General features: G+C 47.3%; 1 protein-coding gene across 2 annotated transcripts in view; it reads left to right on the top strand.

Moving 5' to 3' along the window:
• CCDC93 (CCC complex scaffolding subunit CCDC93) overlaps window positions 1-14,189 on the top strand; it is a 107,071-nt gene extending 92,882 nt beyond the window's left edge. For both annotated transcript variants that reach the window (XM_079782225.1, XM_079782224.1), the window contains exon 24: window positions 687-14,189. In XM_079782225.1, coding sequence (XP_079638351.1) covers window positions 687-740 — 54 coding nt within the window. In that variant the 3' untranslated portion in view covers window positions 741-14,189. The remainder of the gene's footprint in view (window positions 1-686) is intronic.
• The last annotated feature ends 4,164 nt before the right edge of the window (window positions 14,190-18,353 follow it).

Genomic DNA, 18,353 nt, shown 5'->3' with positions numbered 1-18,353 from the left:
GATGCATATTTCTCATCTTCTGTAAGTTTCTGTCTTTCTTAAAGTTAAGGATATTCTGAACCTTCACTATTGTCAGAGTAAGAACTTGCCTACTGCTTCACCTGCTGTGCTCCTTAGTCTGTCTCCAAGGACCTCCCTTCCTCTCCTTGCTGCCTATAGTATCCAGGATTGGCAGCTTTCAGCTTCTGTCCCCTTGAAGGTTTTAGAGGCTTCAGGAAGTCTTTTGGAGTGACCGTTCCTAGTCCAGGCGTCCTCAAACTACGGCCCGGGGGCCACATGCGGGTGTTTTTGCCGTTTTGTTTTTTTACTTCAAAATAAGATATGTGCAGTGTGCATAGGAATTTGTTCATAGTTTTTTTTAAACTATAGTCCGGCCCTCGAACGGTCTGAGGGACAGTGAACTGGCCCCCTGTTTAAAAAGTTTGAGGTCCCTGGTAGTCTTATCATCCAGTTTTCAGTCTGACAGTGCAGACAGTGGTTGTCATCATAGCTATTTTGGTATTGAAGGTCAGCATGTCGCTGGGAAATTTTACCACGCTGGTGGCAATGTGGTAGGAGGCTGGTTTAGTTGGTCAGCAGTTATGTCCCGTGGGACTGGGGGAAGGACAGCAAGACCATCTGGGCCTCATATGGATACTAATGTAGCCACCGCTTCTCTGTACACACTCTCTCTGCTTCCCCTCCAGGAGGGCCGCAGGAACGAGGTGCTGCTGTCCAAGATGAAAGCCAAGGCCTCCTGAAAACTCCCAGCCATCATCGGACGTCATTGATTTATTGTGAACACCATGTATCAGCTACAGGATCATGAGATGGTTCTGAACGCTACGGTAGAGAGATGCAGGTGTAATGATTTCCACACCCTGGATATTTTCTCTCTCCTGTTGGCTTCCATTCCAACCCTGTGATGGTCGTTGATGGAATCAGACCGTGTAAACATTGTGGCTTAGATAACACTCATCCTCTGCAGAAGTATGGGCAGTATTTGTTCTCTGTGTCGATTCAACTTGTATTTCTCCAGTAACTTTGCACATATGAAGGTACCTGTATGGACTCTCTGAATAAAGAGAAATTCATTTGTTCAGCAAATATTAATTGAACAACCATTGACAAGTAAGCATTGAGGGAGATGGAAGTATCAAACACAGTCCCTGCAGTTGGGCACCCAGCCAGTGGGCCAGAGAACAGATACAGCTACATGACCCCAGAGCTTGGCCACCTTGGATTTTCTTGAGTAAACAAAGGCTTTTACAGCTTAGGGAGCAACCCATGTGAGTGTTGGTCACTTGAGCCCTTCACTTGCCCGTGGTGCCTTTTGTTCCTGGATCCTCAAATTGCCAGCCAGCAGGCTTCCTGGTGTGTTAACTAGAAAGAAAACTCAGTGTCTGCTATTGGTTTAATCCTTACATACTACTCAAGTTCATTTCATTGAAAACTAGCCTCACATTGAGGACTTAAATGAGAAATGACACCTCGTCATGCTCTAGTTCTCATTTCAGTCATAGCAACATGTGGATGGCCTTGTGCATCCCCTCATTCCTCGTGCCTTACACTGCGGAAGGGCCATGGTCTGAGCCCTGAGAGGAGACACACCGTTCGCTGCAGTCCAGGGCAGGACGTGATAAATCGCAGAGTGACAGGCGATGAGCAGATGTCAGGAGAAAGAGCAGTGAGGTGTGCAGAGATCCAGGAGCTCGTGGCGGAGCCAGGCTTTGGGCTACATATGAATGGGTCACAGCATTTAATAGGCACAAATAGGAGGGAAGGCCATTTTGGATAAAGATGCGATTCTGACAAACATTCCAGAGGGTGTGAGAGAGTACAAGGCATGCTGGAAGAGCAATGCTGGTCTGTGCAGGAGGCTTTAGAGACCAGTCCAGAAATATGGGCTAGGACCAGACTTTGGAGGGCCTTGGAAGGAAGGCTGAAGAGTTGTTTGAACCTCTGGAAATGAGCGGTCCAAACCAAACACTGCTCCTGCCCTGGCCCCAGCGATCGGCAGCTCAGTCAAGTTCAGGAAGCCCCAGTGTGAGGTTTGCACTTCATTCTGCATAAACCTTGCACACATACCAGTCAGTAGGTTTGGACCATAAAACATAAGAGCTTAAAGGTGGTGGACAAATGGATGGGTCACAGAGCAGTCACAGGAAGGTCATGTTCATTTTTAGTTCCTGCATGTATGTGATGAAGCAGGGCTGATGTGTCTAGACTGAAGGAAATCTCATGCTGAATTAACAGCAGCCACTGGTTTCTGTGCCAGGGTCAGCAAGGCCTGCATGGCAGGGATGGCTGCTCCCAGAGCTGGGTGGAAAGCAGTATTTGAAATGGTATTCCATGTGTTGAACTGTGGACATCTCCACTTAGGCTGGTCCCTGGACATGGTCATTGTGGACTTCAATATCCGTGAAGTTAAAGAAATTGCTGAAGAGCAGGTGGCACTTGAGGGCAGAGGAAGGAAACAGCTGTTAGTTTGAAAATTATTTTAGGTTCAGGAGAACATCATTATTCTTGTTGAGAAGCTTGTAGACCTCCCTAATTGACAACTTTTTGAGGAGTTGGGAGATTATTTGGATATTTGTCCAAAGGTGGTAGGGAAGAATAGTGGGTGACATTCTGGGGTTACTATAGGCCACCTCTCTGTGTTATTGGGAAAGGTATGGCATGACCTATCCAAAGTGGGGCATTTATGTTGGTCTATGTTTCTAAAGAGTTTTATTTGGTTTGGTTTGGTTTTGGTGCAGGGAGGTCTCAGTAGAATCTTTTCCCTTTTTTTGTCACCTACAAGGCCTAATACAAATAATAAATTAGTTTCCAGTCCTTGAACACATTTTGAATCAGCAGAAGCCAGTCTAGAAAATTCCATGTTTGCTACAGTTGACCTACAGAGTAGATGATACCTTTGTGAATAACGGGACATTACGTGTGCTTTACACTCAGGCCTTACAGGCTGAGGAGGTGCCCCAGGCCCATGATTTCAGAAGCCAGCAGGGGTTTCCTTCAGGACCATATCCTTCCCTGTATGGCTGGGGGTTCTGCCAAGCCCACATGCTTCCCAGAGATAAGAAAGAAGAGGGGAAGCATCCTTAAGTGGCTTTTATGAAACACTAGAGGCCCGTTGCATGAAGAGATTCGTGCAGTAGGCCTTCGTTCCCTTGGCTTCCAGCACCGGTTTTCCTCTGGCACCCAGGACCCAGGCCTTCGCTCCGGCCTTCTTCGTCTTTGCTGCAGACTCAGGCCGGAGTCTGCCATCTTCGTCTTCACTGCTCCGGCCGGATTCTGCCATCTTCGTCTTCATCTGCAGTCTTGTCTTCGCTCTGGCACTCTGCTCCTGTAGATCCCTTCGCCCCCCGCCCTACCTCTCATAGCAGGCATCCTGCCCCGCCTGGCCACTCCACGCCTAGAGCAGCTGGGCTGCCGCCATCTTTGGCCTTCTAATTTGCATACTCACTCTGATTGGCTGTGGTCGTAGTGAAGGTACGGTCATTTTACATGTTTGTCTATTCTTAGGTAAGATGTGCATTGGATGAATGAAATTTCCTCAGCAAGCATGCACTGTCCAGGGCAGACTTCACACGGCTGGCCACCCATGCCCTAGGGTTCTCAGCCAGCCTCTGGGCTGGGCGCTCCCCTACTCCCACATGTGTCTCATGCAATACAGGTAGCTGCTTTGGTTTAAACCAGAATTGAAGCTGCTGTGAGCAGGACAAACTAGAAGAGGCATCTGGGGAGACACTTGGGACATATTGTTCTTGGCCTGGGTTCAGTCTCCCATGGGTCACTGGGTTCAGCTACTAGCACTCTCAAGGAAGGTTCCCAGCGTTAGAGAGCAGCTGCTACAGTTACACATGAATGGTCTTCTTTTTTACAGGGAGCGTAGAGTCCAAGATTGTCGGGACTAAGCTCTTGTTAGAGTCGGGAGCATGTGGTTTTAACTGGGTTCTGGTTTGTAGCCCCTGTTCTCTGGGTACCTGGGTCCTGCCAGCTGAACCAGGAGGCAGAGGGACTGGCCCAGGCTGAGGAAGTTATCTCTAGCAAAGACCTTAGCTCTTGGGACCTCCTGAAACCAGGAGCAGCCTGGGAGAAGGCCTCAGGCAGCCCTCTTACTACCTCACAAAGTGCCCTTTGGCTGTAACATCGATGGGCCCTCACTTATTTAGTGACCAAGGCAAACTTGCTTGAAAGGCCACTTTGGACAGTAAGGAGTGGTCTGTAAACCTGTTCCTTCTTGATTTCTGTCACCTCAGCTGGCCATCTTGTCCTCTCTGCAGGTGACTAATGATCAGTGTAAGAGGTAACTAGATATTCTAGAAACAAATCTTTATAATTTTACTAGAGTGGGGGGTGGGGGGGGTTCTTCAGCCCGGCCTGCGCCCTCTCACAGTCCGGGAGCCTTCAGGGGATGTCCACCTGCCGCAGAGGCGGGTGAGGCTCCCACCACCACCCCTGCGCTCACCAACCATGAGCCCGGCTTCTGGCTGAGCGGCACTCCCCCTATGGGAGCACACTGACCACCAGGGGGCAGCTCCTGCATTGAATGTCTGCCCCCTGGTGGTCAGTGCGCATCATAGCAACCAGTCATTCTGCCATTCAGTCTATTTGCATATTAGCCTTTTATTATATAGGATTTTTAAATTACAGTTTGCATTCTATGTTATCTTGTATTAGTTTCATGTATACAGCATGGTGGTTAAACAACCATATACTTTAAAGTATTTTCCCTGATATTTCCAGTACCCACCTGGCACCATAAACAGTTATAACAGTAGTATTGACTGTACTTTACATCCCTGTGACTACTTTGTAACTACCAATTTGTACTTCTTAATTCCCCTTCACCTTTTTCACCCAGTTTCCCTCTCTGACAACTGTCAATCTGTTCTCTGTATCTATGAGTCTGTTTCAATTTTGTTTATTTTGTTTTAGATTCCACACATAAATGAAATCATGTGGTATTTGTCTTTCTCTGACACACATTTCACTTAACACAATACCTTCTAGGTCCATCCAAGAAATCTTACCATGCTGTCGAAAATGGTAAGATTTTATTTTATTTTTTTATGGCTGAGTAATATCCCATGTGGAAATATACCACAACTTCTTTATCTACTCATCTATTGATGGGCACTTAGGTTGCTTCGTATCTTGGCTATTTTAAATAGCGTTACAGTGCATATAGAGGTGCATATATTTCGAATTAATGTTTTGGATTTTTTTGGATATATACCCAGAAGAGGTATTGTTAGGTCATAAGGCAGCTTTGTTTTTAATTTTTTGAAGAAACGTCATACTGTTTTCCACAGTGGCTGCACCAATCTGCCTTCCAACAACAGTATTCCCTTTTCTCCAGATCCTTGCCAACACTTGTTTATTGATTTATTGATGATATCTCATTGTGGTTTTAATTTGCAATCCTCTGATGATTAGAGACATCAAGCATTTTTTTCGTGTCTGTTGGTTATCTGTATGTCCTCCGGGGAGAAGTGTCTGTTCAGACCCTCTGCCCATTCTTTAATTAGATTTTTTTGTGTGTGTATTGAGTGGTATGAGTTCTTTATAACTTTCGGATATTAACTCATTTTCAGATGTATCATTAGCAAATATCTTCTTCCATTCAGTAGGTTGCCTTTCCATTTTTGGGGGGGACTCTCTGTGCTTCTGAACTTGCGTTTCTTTTTCTTTCACCAGATGAGGGAAGTTTTCGATTATTATTTCTTCAAATAGGTTCACAATCCCTTGCTCTCCTCCTTCTTTTTCTGGTACTTCTGTGATGTGGATGTTGTTGCACTTGTTTTCCCAGAGGTCCCTTAAACTACCCTCATTTTTAAAAATATTGTTTTTCTCTTTGCTGCTCTGATTGGGTATTTTCTACTACCTTGACTTCTAAATTGCTGATTCAGTCCTCTGCTTCATCTAACCTGGTGTTGGATTCCTTCTAGTGTGTTCTTCATTTCAGATATTGTATTCTTCTTTCTGACTTTTTGTTTTTGTTTTTGTTTTTTGGTTTCTATGTCCTTTTTTAATGCTTACTTCTCTTTGAATTCTTAATGAGATCATCCACTCTTCCCCTAAGTTCCTTGCACATGTTTATAACCATTGTTTTAAACTCTATTTCTGATGGATTTCTTGCCTCTATTTCATTTAGTTCTTTTAATGGAGATTTCCCCTGTTGTTTCATTTGGGGCATGTTTCTTTGTTTTCAGGTGATGATATTTTTCAAGAGAATGAATGTGGGGATTTCTTGTATCCTCTAGTTTAGCCATCTTAAAGTTTCTTGATGCACTCATGCAAGAAGGTACAGTCAAACCTTGGTTCTCGAACATCTCCTATCTCAGACAGTTCACTTCTCAACCTGACCACCCTTTCATGCTGATACCTGTATGATCAGTTACATGTCTCTCAGGTGACAAAGGGAAGAAAGAATGAGTATGAGTTAGTTTACAGATAAACCTCACATTAACATCTCAGAAACTGTGCTGTGAATATTTTTGTGGTGTTATTGTTTTTTGTGTTTTTTTGGGGGGGTTTGCTTTTATTTTTACTACATTTTTATTTTTACTATACATTTTATTTCCTTTTTGTTAAATTTTTATTTACATTTAATGTTCTTTTTGTTTTCAAAGTGTTTATAGATTAAACAGTACATTAGATATGTACTATACATAAGAAAGGTTAAAACAGGGAATCCTATGGGGGTTTGGAACATATTAATTCAATTTACATTATTTCTAATGGGGAAAAATTGATTTGATTTTCAAATAGCCTTCCGGAATGAATTAAGTTCAAGAACTGAGGTTCTGTATATAAAACACATCTTCTACTTGTACATTTAGTATATATTTTTCTCTTTTATCTGCAGCTTTAGATAAATGCTGAACATGCTATACTTCTGTGGAAGACTTGCAGCAAACTGTCAGAATCCCAAGGTGATTCTGTGTCTTCCTCTAATCTTAATGCTGACATTTTACAACTTCTATTATTTTTGTGTGCTCCATCAACGTAAGTCAAATTGTCATTATTTATTTGCTCTTATGGAGCACTTTTTTTTTTTTAATATAGTTTATTGATTTTTTTACAGAGAGGAAGGGAGAGGGATAGAGAGTTAGAAACATCGATAAGAGAGAAACATCGATCAGCTGTCTCTTGCACACCTCCTACTGGGGATGTGCCTGCAACCAAGGTACGTGCCCTTGACCGGAATCGAACCTGTGACCTTTCAGTCCGCAGGCCGACGCTCTATCCACTGAGCCAAACCAGTTAGGGATTGGAGCACTTTCAATAGTATCAGTACCATCTTGTTTTCCAGTTGCTGGCTTTGTTGTCCCTTCCTTGCTTCCTTCCTTTCTTTTTCCTTCCTTCCTTCCTGCCTTTCTTTTTTAAATATTTATTTTGAGAGTATTACAGATGTTCCTCTTTTTTCTATGGTCCCCCTCCACCCAGTTCCTGCCCCACCCCATGCCTTCACCACCCTATTGTCTGTGTCCATAGGTAATGCATATTTATACTAATAATAGAGGAATAGGCAAATTGTCTGGGATGCCGTCACAGTAACAACCGATCAGGCTGAGCACACAGCAGGCGCGGGTGGGCAGGGACTTGCAGCATTGGGGTCGGGGCCCCCATGCCTGCGCCGGGGGTCCTGAGGCATGCGGAGGTCCACAGGCTTCCACCGCGGCCTGGCCTGGGTCAGGGCCTTGGCGGGGGCCTCCATGTGCCTGCGCCGGGGAGGGCCTGATCAGCAGCCTCTGCAGCTGCTGCGAGGGCCAGAGAGATAGGGCCTGATCAGCAGCCATGGGGGCTGCTACGAGGCCCGGAGAGAGAGGCAGGGCCTGATCAGCAGCCGCCGTGGCTGCTGCAAGGGTCGGATCGAGAGGCAGGGCCTGATAAGCAGCTGCCATTGCGGCGAGGCCCAGAGAGAGAGGCAGGGCCTGATCAGCAGCCCCCGTGGCTGCTGTACCGTGGGCCCAGGTCAGGGCTCATGCAGGAGGCAACCAATCAATGTGTTCCTCTCACATTGATCTTTCTCTTTGTCTTTCCCTCACTCTAAAAATCAATGGGAAAATATCCTCAGGGAGGATTTAAAAAAAGAAAGAAAGAAATGTCATATTCTATGAAAAAGACATCTTGAAAATGCCTAAAGAAAGTTGTCATTTTTGGGGGGTGAAGGGACTGGAGTCCACCTTGATGAAAACACCTTGGCAGCTGCGAGGTCCGAGGGCCGGCAGCTGCAGCGGCTGGCAGTGGCAGTGGCAGCAGCAGCAGCGGGGTGATAGGGGTAGCGCCTTCCCCTGATCAACCTGGTGGCCTCCCACAGAGGGTGGCGAGACTGCAGCTTAGGCCTGCTCCCCCTGAGGAGCGGGCCTAAGCCATCAGTAGGACATCCCCTGAGGGCTCTTGGACTGTGAGAGGGGGGCAGGCTGGGCTGAGGAACCCCCCCCCCAGTGCACGAATTTTCATGCACCAGGCCTCTAGTCTACACTAATAAAAGAGAAAGATGCAAATTGAACGTACCTTCGCGACTCCCACCAGCCAATCAGGAGTGAGTATGCAAATTAACCCAACAAATATGGCGGGTTAATTTGCATATGCAGGCACTGAGCGGCCAGGGCCTGTGGGAAGGTGGAAAGGTGGCTCCAGGCCGGAGCGAAGGCAGTGCTGGCAGCCAGGGGAAGGAAGGCCCATTCTTGCACAAATCTTTGTGCATTGGGCCTCTAGTCTATATATATATAAGAAGCCAGCTACTGTAGCATCCATAATGACCTAACGCCTGGTCGCTATGACGCCCACTGTGGCCAGCGAACCGGCCCGATCAGGGGGTGGGGCCAGCCGGCCAACCTCGCAGCCCCTCCCCGCTGCCGGCCTGCCCCTGATCAGACTCTCCCACCCCGATCAAGAGCAAGGCCGGCCAAACGCCCTCTCTCTTCCCCCACCCAGCTCCGCTCCCAATCAGCCCACCCCAACACAGTGGGCCTGCAGCCCCTCCCCCTGGCAGGCCCGCCCCTGATCGCACCCCCCCACCCCAATAGGGGGTGGGGCTGGCCGGCCAACCTCCTGCAGTCCCTCCCCCTGGCTGGCCACACCCCCTATGGGCCCCCACCGCCCTAATCGGCCCACAGCCCCTCCCCCCACCCAGCCCCACCCCAGATCGGCGCCCCCACCCCGATCAGGGGCAGGGCCGGCTGGCCAACCACCCGTGGTCCCATCCCCAGGCCACTGGCCCCCGATCGATCGGCACCCCGCAAACCCAATTGGGGGCAGAGCCCACGGCCCCTTCCCCCAGCGGACCCGGCCCTGATTGGGCCCCAGTCGGGGTGGGCCAGCCGGCCAACCTCCCGCCATCTCCTCCCGACGGGCCCAGTTTGGATCCGCCCTAATTGGGCTGCACCAGCCAGTCAGGCACCACCCGTGCACAAATTCGTGCACTGGGCCTCTAGTATGTATATAAGTTCTTTGGTTAATCTCTTCCCATCTCCTCTCCCCCCTTCCCTCTGAGATTCGTCAGTCTGTTCCATGTTTCCATGTCTCTGATTTGATTTTATTCATCAGTTTATTTTGTTCATTAGATTTCTTGTTCATTTATTTTGATTTTTAGATTCAATTGTTGATATGTATTTATTGCCTTTTTATTGTTAATATATTTTATCTTTTTTCTTCTTCTTAAAGAATATTCTTCAATATTTCATGTAATACTGGTTTGGTGATGATGAACTCCTTTAGCTTTTTCTTGTCTGTGAAGCTCTTTATCTGACCTTCAATTCTAAATGATAGCTTTGCTGGGTAGAGTAATCTTGGTTGTAGGTCCTTGCTATTATCACTTGGAATATTTCTTGCCACTCCCTTCTGGCCTGCAAAGCTTCTGTTGAGAAATCAGCTGATAGTCATATGGGGTACTCCCTTGTAATTAACTAACTGCTTTTCTCTTGGTGTTTTTAAGATTCTCTCTTTGTCTTTAACTTTTGGCATTTTAATTATAATGTTTTGGTGTGCATCTCTTTAGGCTCCTCTTGTGTGGGGGACTCTGTGTTTCCTGGACTTGTAAGTCTATTTCTTTCACCAGGTAGGAAAAGTTTCCCGTCATTATTTCTTCAAATAGGTTTTCAATATCTTGCTCTCTCTCTTCTCCTTCTGGCACCCCCATAATGTGAATGTTGGTATGCTTGAAGTTGTCCCAGCGGCTCCTTACACTAACTTCATATTTTTGGATTCTTTTTTCTTTTTGCTCTTCTGATTGGGTGTTTTTTGCTTTTTTTTCTTCCTCATATTCCAAACCATTTATTTTATTCTCGGGATCCTCTACTGTACTGTTGAATAACTATAATTTATTCTTTATTTCAGTTAGTGTATGCTTAATTTCTGACTGCCCCTTTTCATGTCTTTGACATTCTCACTAAGATCCTGCCTTGAAAATCTCACTGAGTCCCTTGAGTAACATTACAACTGTGGTTTTGAACTATGTATCCAGTAGTTTGCTTGCTTCCATTTCTTTGATTTGTGACATGTTTCTTTGTCTCTTCATTTTGGCTGTTTTCCCTGTGTTTGTTTCTATGTATTGGGTAGAGCTGCTATGTCTCCTGGAGTTGCTAGAGTGGCCTTGTGTATTAGGTGTCCTATAGGTCCCAGGTGCTCAGCCTCCCCAGTCACCTGAGCTGGGCACTCTAGGTAAGCCCCTGTGTGGGTTGTGTGCATAGTCTTTCTGTAATTGTGCATTGATTGCTGTTGGTGTCACTGGGAGGAATTGACTTCCAGGCCAATTGGATGTGAGGACCAGTTGTGACTACAGCAGAAGAGCTGCTGTGCAGGAGACACCCCTGTGGAGCAGGACTTGCTTCAATGGGGCCTTGGTGCTTACTGAGTCTGCCCCTTGAGTGTGTCACTTGTGGATATTAGAGTTGTAATCTGGTATGGTCTGAAGTTGTCCACCAGGTGCACTGGCTCTAGGGCGTCCAGGGAGGTGCAAAGTCAGCCACTGCCTGGGGCCACCCGGCAGGAGCTACGGAGAGATCTGCAGATGGCTGCTACTTGTATTAGGTTTGGAAATACCCCGTCAAGGCCCAGCTGTGAAGCAAGGCAGGCTGGTGCTAGTGCCCAGTCTTGGGCCTTTTATTGATAGGTTTGGGGCACACTGACACCAGCTGCAACTTGTTTGAGAGATTTTAGGAAAGTCTGAAGCCTGAGCCAAGACAGGCCATTCATATGGAAAACCTGCTGCAAACAGCTTGGGTGGGGCTGCAAATTGGATAGGGTGGGGTCTCAGGGAATCATCAGGGCAGAGGGAACAGTGTGGGCCATGCTGTTGGAAACTCAGACACAACTGCCAGTCAGCTCTGCAACAGGGGAAGTCCCAGCACAGGAACAATGACCCCTTGTGAGCACCCCAGTCTTGGGAGAAAGCCACTCCCGAGTTCCTGCCCCAATGCCAAACAATCCTGCTCCTCCCCGTACCGTATGTGTCTGGGTCCCTCAAAGCTGCCCAGTGCTGGGAGTCGAAGTAAGTTCGTGCGCCAGCCCTTTAAGAGGAACACCTGGGTCTCCAGCAGCCTTCGTGTCCCTCAGCCAAAATCCCTGCTGATTTTTACAGCCCGAAGTTTCGGGGACCTCTCTTTCCAGCTTTTGATCCCTGGACTGGGGGGTCTGGTTTGGGGTTGGAACCCCTTGCTCCTCACGGGTGGCCTCCACAGATACCATGTTCCTCCCAATTAAAAAAGCAGCACACATGGGTGCTGGACCAGCCCGTTCTGTGCCTCTGCCCCTCCTACCAGTCTCAGTGTGCTTTCTTCTTCTCTAGTTGTAGGACTTCCATTCAGCCAGCTTTCAGGCGGTTCTGTGAATGATGGTTGTTCTGTATTTTAGCTGTAATTTTGATGTGGCTCTGGGAGGCAGTGAGTACTGGCGTTTACCTACGCCATCATCTTGGTTCCTCCTCAAAAGTCGCGTCTTTCTTTGTAAGACCAACAACTGCCAAAGACGTGAAAGAAGCTTTTAGAAGAGGTTCAAGTCATGGAAAGGCAGGATGAGAAGAGCCCTGGGCTTTTTTTTAATGTGTTGGGAACATTGCCAACCACATCTTCATTTTCATTATGAAAATTGTTGTCCTCATATGAGGGCCTGTTCTCTGGTCTCACATGCCATATTTTGCTTCTGTGTTTTTCTTGAATTGCTGAATAGCAGTTAGTTTTGCTAAGCTTGGTTTCACAGCATTCTTGCTATCAAAATTGAAATCTTCATTTCTGATGTGGGCCATGAGTCGTCATTGCCAGGTGTATGCTGGGAAGCCTCCTTAAAACGTCTACTTCAGAACTCTTGTCCACAAGATTGCTGCTTTCAGAAGTCTTTTTAGGTTTCCTTTCTTCTTCATGTTCAGAAATTAGTTGGTGTTTGCTCCAAGGCTAAAACGAAGGGACAATAGGAAGCCTCTGGTCCCACTTGGGTATCACATAATGGAAGTTGCTAAAAAGTCCTCTAAGAGTCTGTTCACCCTGAGTCACCACAGCCTCCGCCACTTTCGGGCCCGCAGCCTGGGCATCCGCCAGTCACGTCTGTTGGTCCGTTGGTCTGTTGGTGAGCAGCCTGTGCCCCGCCCGCCTGCCTCCTTGCACTAGCAACAGGTTCTAACAATTACAAGGCAAGTGCCTTGTGTGATGCACCTCCTGATCCCCCCCGTCCAGAGCGTTCCTTCATACAGCACATGGTGATAAGCTAAGAATACTACATGAAATATGTTACCATGGTCTGTCCTTAGAATAACAATAAACGTGTAAGAACATTGGCAGAGGTTTAGTAGCTGGTCTGCAGCCTGTTGGACGTGGGGATACTGTGGGTTCTCCATGCCAGCCTACATCAGTGCCTCAAACAAGCCAAACTCATTCCTGTCCATGGTATTGACCTTGATTTTGCCACACCTGGACTGCTCTCCCTCCAAAGCTGTGGGCAGCGGCTTTTCCTGACCACCTGATGCTCATACAAATCTATTCAGTGTCAGGCTGCAGGCCTGATCACATTCTGTCCTTTCCCTGCTGTCTGTCTAGGTGGCACTTGCTGGCAGTGTTTGCATCATAGTCCTTTTTGTAAGAGCTGTTGCCTCCCCTCCCTCTGGAGGGTAAGAGCCACACAAGCAGGGACCTGGCCTGCGTCACTCATTGCAGTCTTCCAGCATCTGGCCAGTCTGGAGAGTCAGGAAGTTTTGGTTGGATAAAATAGCTTCTTCAAATTGCATCTTGGCATCCCTGCATTAGCAAAGTTTAGATTTTAACCTTCCATCTAATTTATGCTTAGTTTGAAAACAGGTAGACAACTTACTGAGCTGCTTTAGAGAATCTCAGAGTATATTTGTTTTATTCTCGCCTTGAAGGTTGGGAAGAAAAAGGTGCCAGAGGTTTCATATTTACCTGTTACAGATGTTTTTTCTACCCATGCAAGTGGGGAGGGGAGGCGGAGAGAAGGGGAGCACACTCATGTCAGAGATTAGACCAGGAGTGTGTTCTGGCTCAAAGTGTGTCATGGATCTAAAGGTAACTTGTCTGGTTGAACTGACTCAGCCACAAAAAACAAGCCTTGGAGCAGCACTGAGAAACCGTGTTGGCAGGAGCAGGAATTATACCACCTCGGGAGGGCAAGTCACAGTCTCTCTCAAAAGTGCAAGTGCACAAACCTCTCCAGCCAGCAGTGCTACTTCCAAGAATTTTTCCTGTGTACAGGGGTTTTTATTGCAGCATTGCTTCTAATAGCAAAGAGTTGGAATCTACCACCATCATAAATAAATAAATTATGGTGACTCTACACAATGGAATATTAAAGGAACAGTGCCACTCTATGTACTGCCATGGAATGAGCCCCAGGATGCCTGGTTAAGAGGAGGGAAGAAGTGCATAGTACACCCCCTCGTGCTAGTTTATAAAAAGAGGAAGGGGGTGGAGAAAAATGTAAGCCTGTGGGTGTATGTGTGCATCGGTATCCACACACAACACACAAATGTGTATCAAACACACCTGTGTGCATAAGCCTAGGAGATTGCTGGGGAGACACAGGAACCTGGTGGCCTTGGTTGCTTCTGGGAAGAAAGGTGGGAATTACTTTTCACTGTGTACCTTTTGTACCTTTTGAATTTTGTACTATGTACATGTATCATCTGAAAAAATAAAGTTTTTAAATTTTGGCTTACTTTTTAAAAAATAGAAATAAGGACATTCTCATTTAATAAATCTGCTTTCCTTAAGAGAGCCCTTGAACCAATAGTAGTTAAGCTCGCCTTTTCTTGCCTCTTGGAGGAAATAGGGTCGTGAAAAGAGGGCTGTCCTCTTCTGGTGGGACAGCTTTGGGGAGACAAGCAGTGAGGATGGTTCTGCTCTGATGGTGTGGGAATGTGCTGGGGGAGAGGGGGGAAGCGGGGAATGCATTGTGAAGTGGCTGTGCTTGGAGAACAGACTAAGGCTCCACGGGTTTGTCTCTCAGGAGGATAATAGCACAGTTCTGGCTTTTGGGGTTCAAAAAGTAGAGATGGGGCTGACTGGTGTGGCTCAAGTGGTTGAGCGTTGTCCCATGCACAGAGAAGTCACTGGTTCGATTCCCAGTCAGGGCACATGCCTGGGTTTCGGGCTTGATCCCCAGTAGAGAGCATATAGGAGACAACCCATCAGTCTTTCTCTCTCACTGGTGTTTCTCTCCCTCTCCCTTCCACTCTCTAAAATAATTTTTAAAACTATTAAAAAAAAAAGTGGAGATGGTACCTTGAGCCATGGCCCAAGGGGAGCTGTTAATGTGCTCCAGAAGCCGTGCCTGTCCTGCCTGGAGACCTCTGTGGGTGACTCTTCTCAGCAGCTCTGATTTTGTCCAGCTCAGGTGACTGTGTCTGGCCCCAGGAGAGGAATCATGACAGCTGTTCTAAAACAGTCCTGGGAATCCTATTTCTCTTTGCCAGGAATTGGTTTACACATGGGTATCTAACCCACTTATGGCCAATACCTGGTATAGCTGCACATGTTGACCAATAAATATTCCTCTTAAAATGTTTTCCTGATTGTGTATTTTAGGAAAGGAGGTATAGGGACTAAGATCAGTAGCATACCTGGAAGGGAAAATCCCCAGTAGCTTGAGCTATAGCCCTTAAAATACAACGGGTGACTAAGAAGGTCATATGATTGAGAAGTACATACCTACCTGCCCCACTGCCTCCGGGTTGTCAGCTTAGAGAATGGCTAAATAGAAAGCCTAATTAGTAGGCATCCAGCCCACTTGCAAAATCAGGTAGACTGTGGCCAAGATGATTTAGTCCAGGTGCCCGCTCGCCCTGGCCCCTGAATTCTTACACACATACATATATTTAATAAAGACAGGAAGGCCCAGAAAGAAACTCACTACACACTGATTCATTTGCCTGTCACCATAACCATTATTGCTTGTCTCATTTTCGGTTCTTATAAGTGTATTTCTAATAGCACATGATCTCACTCATCTAGGGGAAATAATGAACAACATAGACTGATGAACAAGAACAGACCCAGAAACAAGGAGGCATGGATCAGACTGTCGGGCCTCAGGGGGAGGGTAGGGAAGGGTGGGGGTAAAGGGGGAGATCAACCAAAGGACTTGCGTGCAGGCATATGAGCCTAACCAGCGGTTAAGGACAACAGGGGGGTGGGGGCATGTGTGGGGAGGGGTGTGGGATGGGAATGGGGGACGAGGACAAATATGTGATACCTTAATCAATAAAGAAATTAAAATAAATAAATAAATAAAGCTTTCTTCTTATAAATCTTAAAAAATAATAATAATAAAAAAAATAAAGACAGGAAGGCCAAGGTTCGCCATGACAGGTTTTTTTTGGGGGGCGGGCAGGGTTGGTGGTGGTATTTTCTTTAGTTCCACAACAGGCATTTTCCCCATCTGTAGGGTGTGTGTGTGTGTGTGTGTGTGTGTGTGTGTGTGTGTGTGAGTGTGTGTGTGTGTGTGTGTGTGTTTTGAATAGGTAGGTAGGTAGGTAGAGTGGTTTATTGATTTGCATGAATATACACACACATATGAATGATTCTGAACCTGGAAACGAATGCTCCAAAAATATTTTTATTACACATACAAGTCAGTACAATGAAGTAATGGGAAACTCTCACAGCTGCTCTCCCTTATGGTACAGAAGCAGAGAAAAGATCCCCCCCCCCAACACACACACACACACACACACACACTCTCCCTCTGCCAGAAATGCCAAGTTATTTGGTCTGAAGAGCAGCCTAAGCATCCAGCAATCTCTCGCTGACAAAAATAGTCTCTAGAGCAGCGGTCGCCAACCTTACGGAGCTCACGGACCACCAGCCCTCTCCTCTGAAAGTCTGATTCAGTAGATGCAGGTTTCAGTGAACACACTTAATACTAAAACTTCAGATGATCCTCATCTTGCAAATAGGAATATACGGCCTTGGAAGTTGGGGAACAGGAGTTGAATTGGATGGATAGAGGGTTAAAGGGTCGGGAAGGGCTGTTTCATTAAGGAGACAGTTTTCTGAGTGGGCCACAAGGCAAGCCCGCCAGCCCGGGTCCTGTGCTGAGGAACGTGGTGTAGAAAAGGAAAGGCGAGCCCTCTGCCTATTCCAGCAGTTAGCACAGGGCTCTGAGGCAGAGTTCCTGCTCAGTGGGGAAGCGGGCCATGCCCATTCTCAGTGTCTGCCACATGCACGGGAGCAGGGTGACTGCGCACGTGCCACACCTCTGCTTTCCTCCAAGCCAGGCGGGTGAGGTGCCGTCTCCATTCACTCCATTCGTGCTCGGCTGTGGGGAGGCTCCGGCAGGACTGGTGATGGGAGCGACACACGCGCCCTCCCCCAGCCTCCGTCTGTCCTGGCACTCAGTTGAGCTCTGCTTGGTGAAGAGGCTTTTAGGGTGTTGTTGTAGTTCTTGTTAAATGCTACGTAAATCAGGGGGGTGAAGAAAGAATTGGAGCCGCCAAGCCCAGGAATGCGCTCTTCCAGGTGGGGGGCAGGCTGCAGGCACAGAGGGGCTGATGGGCTCAGTCAGGAAGAAGGGATCCAGCACAGCACAAACATGCCAATGCGGGGCCCAGCATCAGGGCCGCCCTCTTCTGCTCCCGCCACAAGTCCCAGCTCGCCAGAAAGGCCACCGCTGGGCGAGGCATGGCGAACACCATCTCAAGCTCCTGAGGCACCTTCTTCACCTGGAGTAAAGCAAACACAGAATTAAAGTGTAGCCCTGGCTAGTAGCTCAGTTGGTTAGAGCATCGTCCTTATATACGAAGGGTGCAGGTTCGATCCCTGGTCAGGGCTCGAAGCAGCCAATGAATGCAAGAAGCAGCCAATGAATGCATAAATAAGTGGAACAACAAATAGATATGGGTTTCAGTGATATCTCTCCCTCCCCCCCTCCTTTCTAAAAAAAAAACAACAATTAAAATGACACAAAAATATAACATTGGGTGTGGAGTACAGCGACTGGGTGAGTACAGTGTCATGGCCACCACCTCCCCACAGCCTCACTCAAGCCGCATTTAAGTGAAAGGGTTCCTAAAACTGTAGCTTCAGATCAGGTCTGAAGGCTCTCTAGGGAGAGAGAGTGGCAGTCCCACAATGTCAAATGTGATATAAAAAGAAGCAAGGCAGCTAAGGGCAGGAACACCATGGCGTCAGACCCAGGCTGGGTCCCAGCTCCGCAGACTGCTTCCCGTCTATGAAGCCGGGTGCCCAGAGCCCCTCCCCTGACCTAGGCTGTCGCGGAGATGAACTGGGACTGGGTGCTGGGTATAGACACACCCCTGGCCCATGCACTCACCCATCCACCACTCATGAAGTGGGCTGGGGGCTGGGACTAGGACCCCAAATAGAACAGACACAGGCCTGCTCCTCACAAAGTTCACAGCTGAGAGGCAGCCTGTAAACATTAATATTGAAAAAAAATTGTATAATTATTGTGCTAAATGGATTCAGAGTAAATCATGGGATAATTCTGTATTGCCTAGCTTTTAAAAATCTGTAAATGCTTTTTTGGTAACAATTAGCTTCCATTCAAGGAGCCTCCAGCACACACTCCACCCCTCACCCCCGTCCTTCAGTTAACTCCTATTTACCTCTCGGGTCTCAGCTTAAGGGCCACCACCCCTCTGCGTGGCCTTCCTGACCCTCTTAACTCTCACATTTCCCTGTTTGGTGCCATGTTCTCCTCTTTTCAGCTATTTTTGTGATGATGGGTGTGATGTCTGGTCCAAGCTGCATGCTACCTGTCTGGCAACAGCACCGAGGCACCTGTCAGGTACCCAGGAAATGGCTGCTGAATTAATGACTGAGCATTACAATAGGAGGCCCACGCCTGCATTTATCTTTTTTCCCCCCGGAATGTGGTCAGGCATGGCCTTAAATGCT

This window comes from Cnephaeus nilssonii (genome assembly GCF_951640355.1).
Source record: "Cnephaeus nilssonii genome assembly, chromosome: 10".
Lineage (NCBI taxonomy): Eukaryota > Metazoa > Chordata > Mammalia > Chiroptera > Vespertilionidae > Cnephaeus > Cnephaeus nilssonii.
Note: the sequence above shows the minus strand (reverse complement) of the source record. Positions and strands in the feature narration are given on the sequence as shown.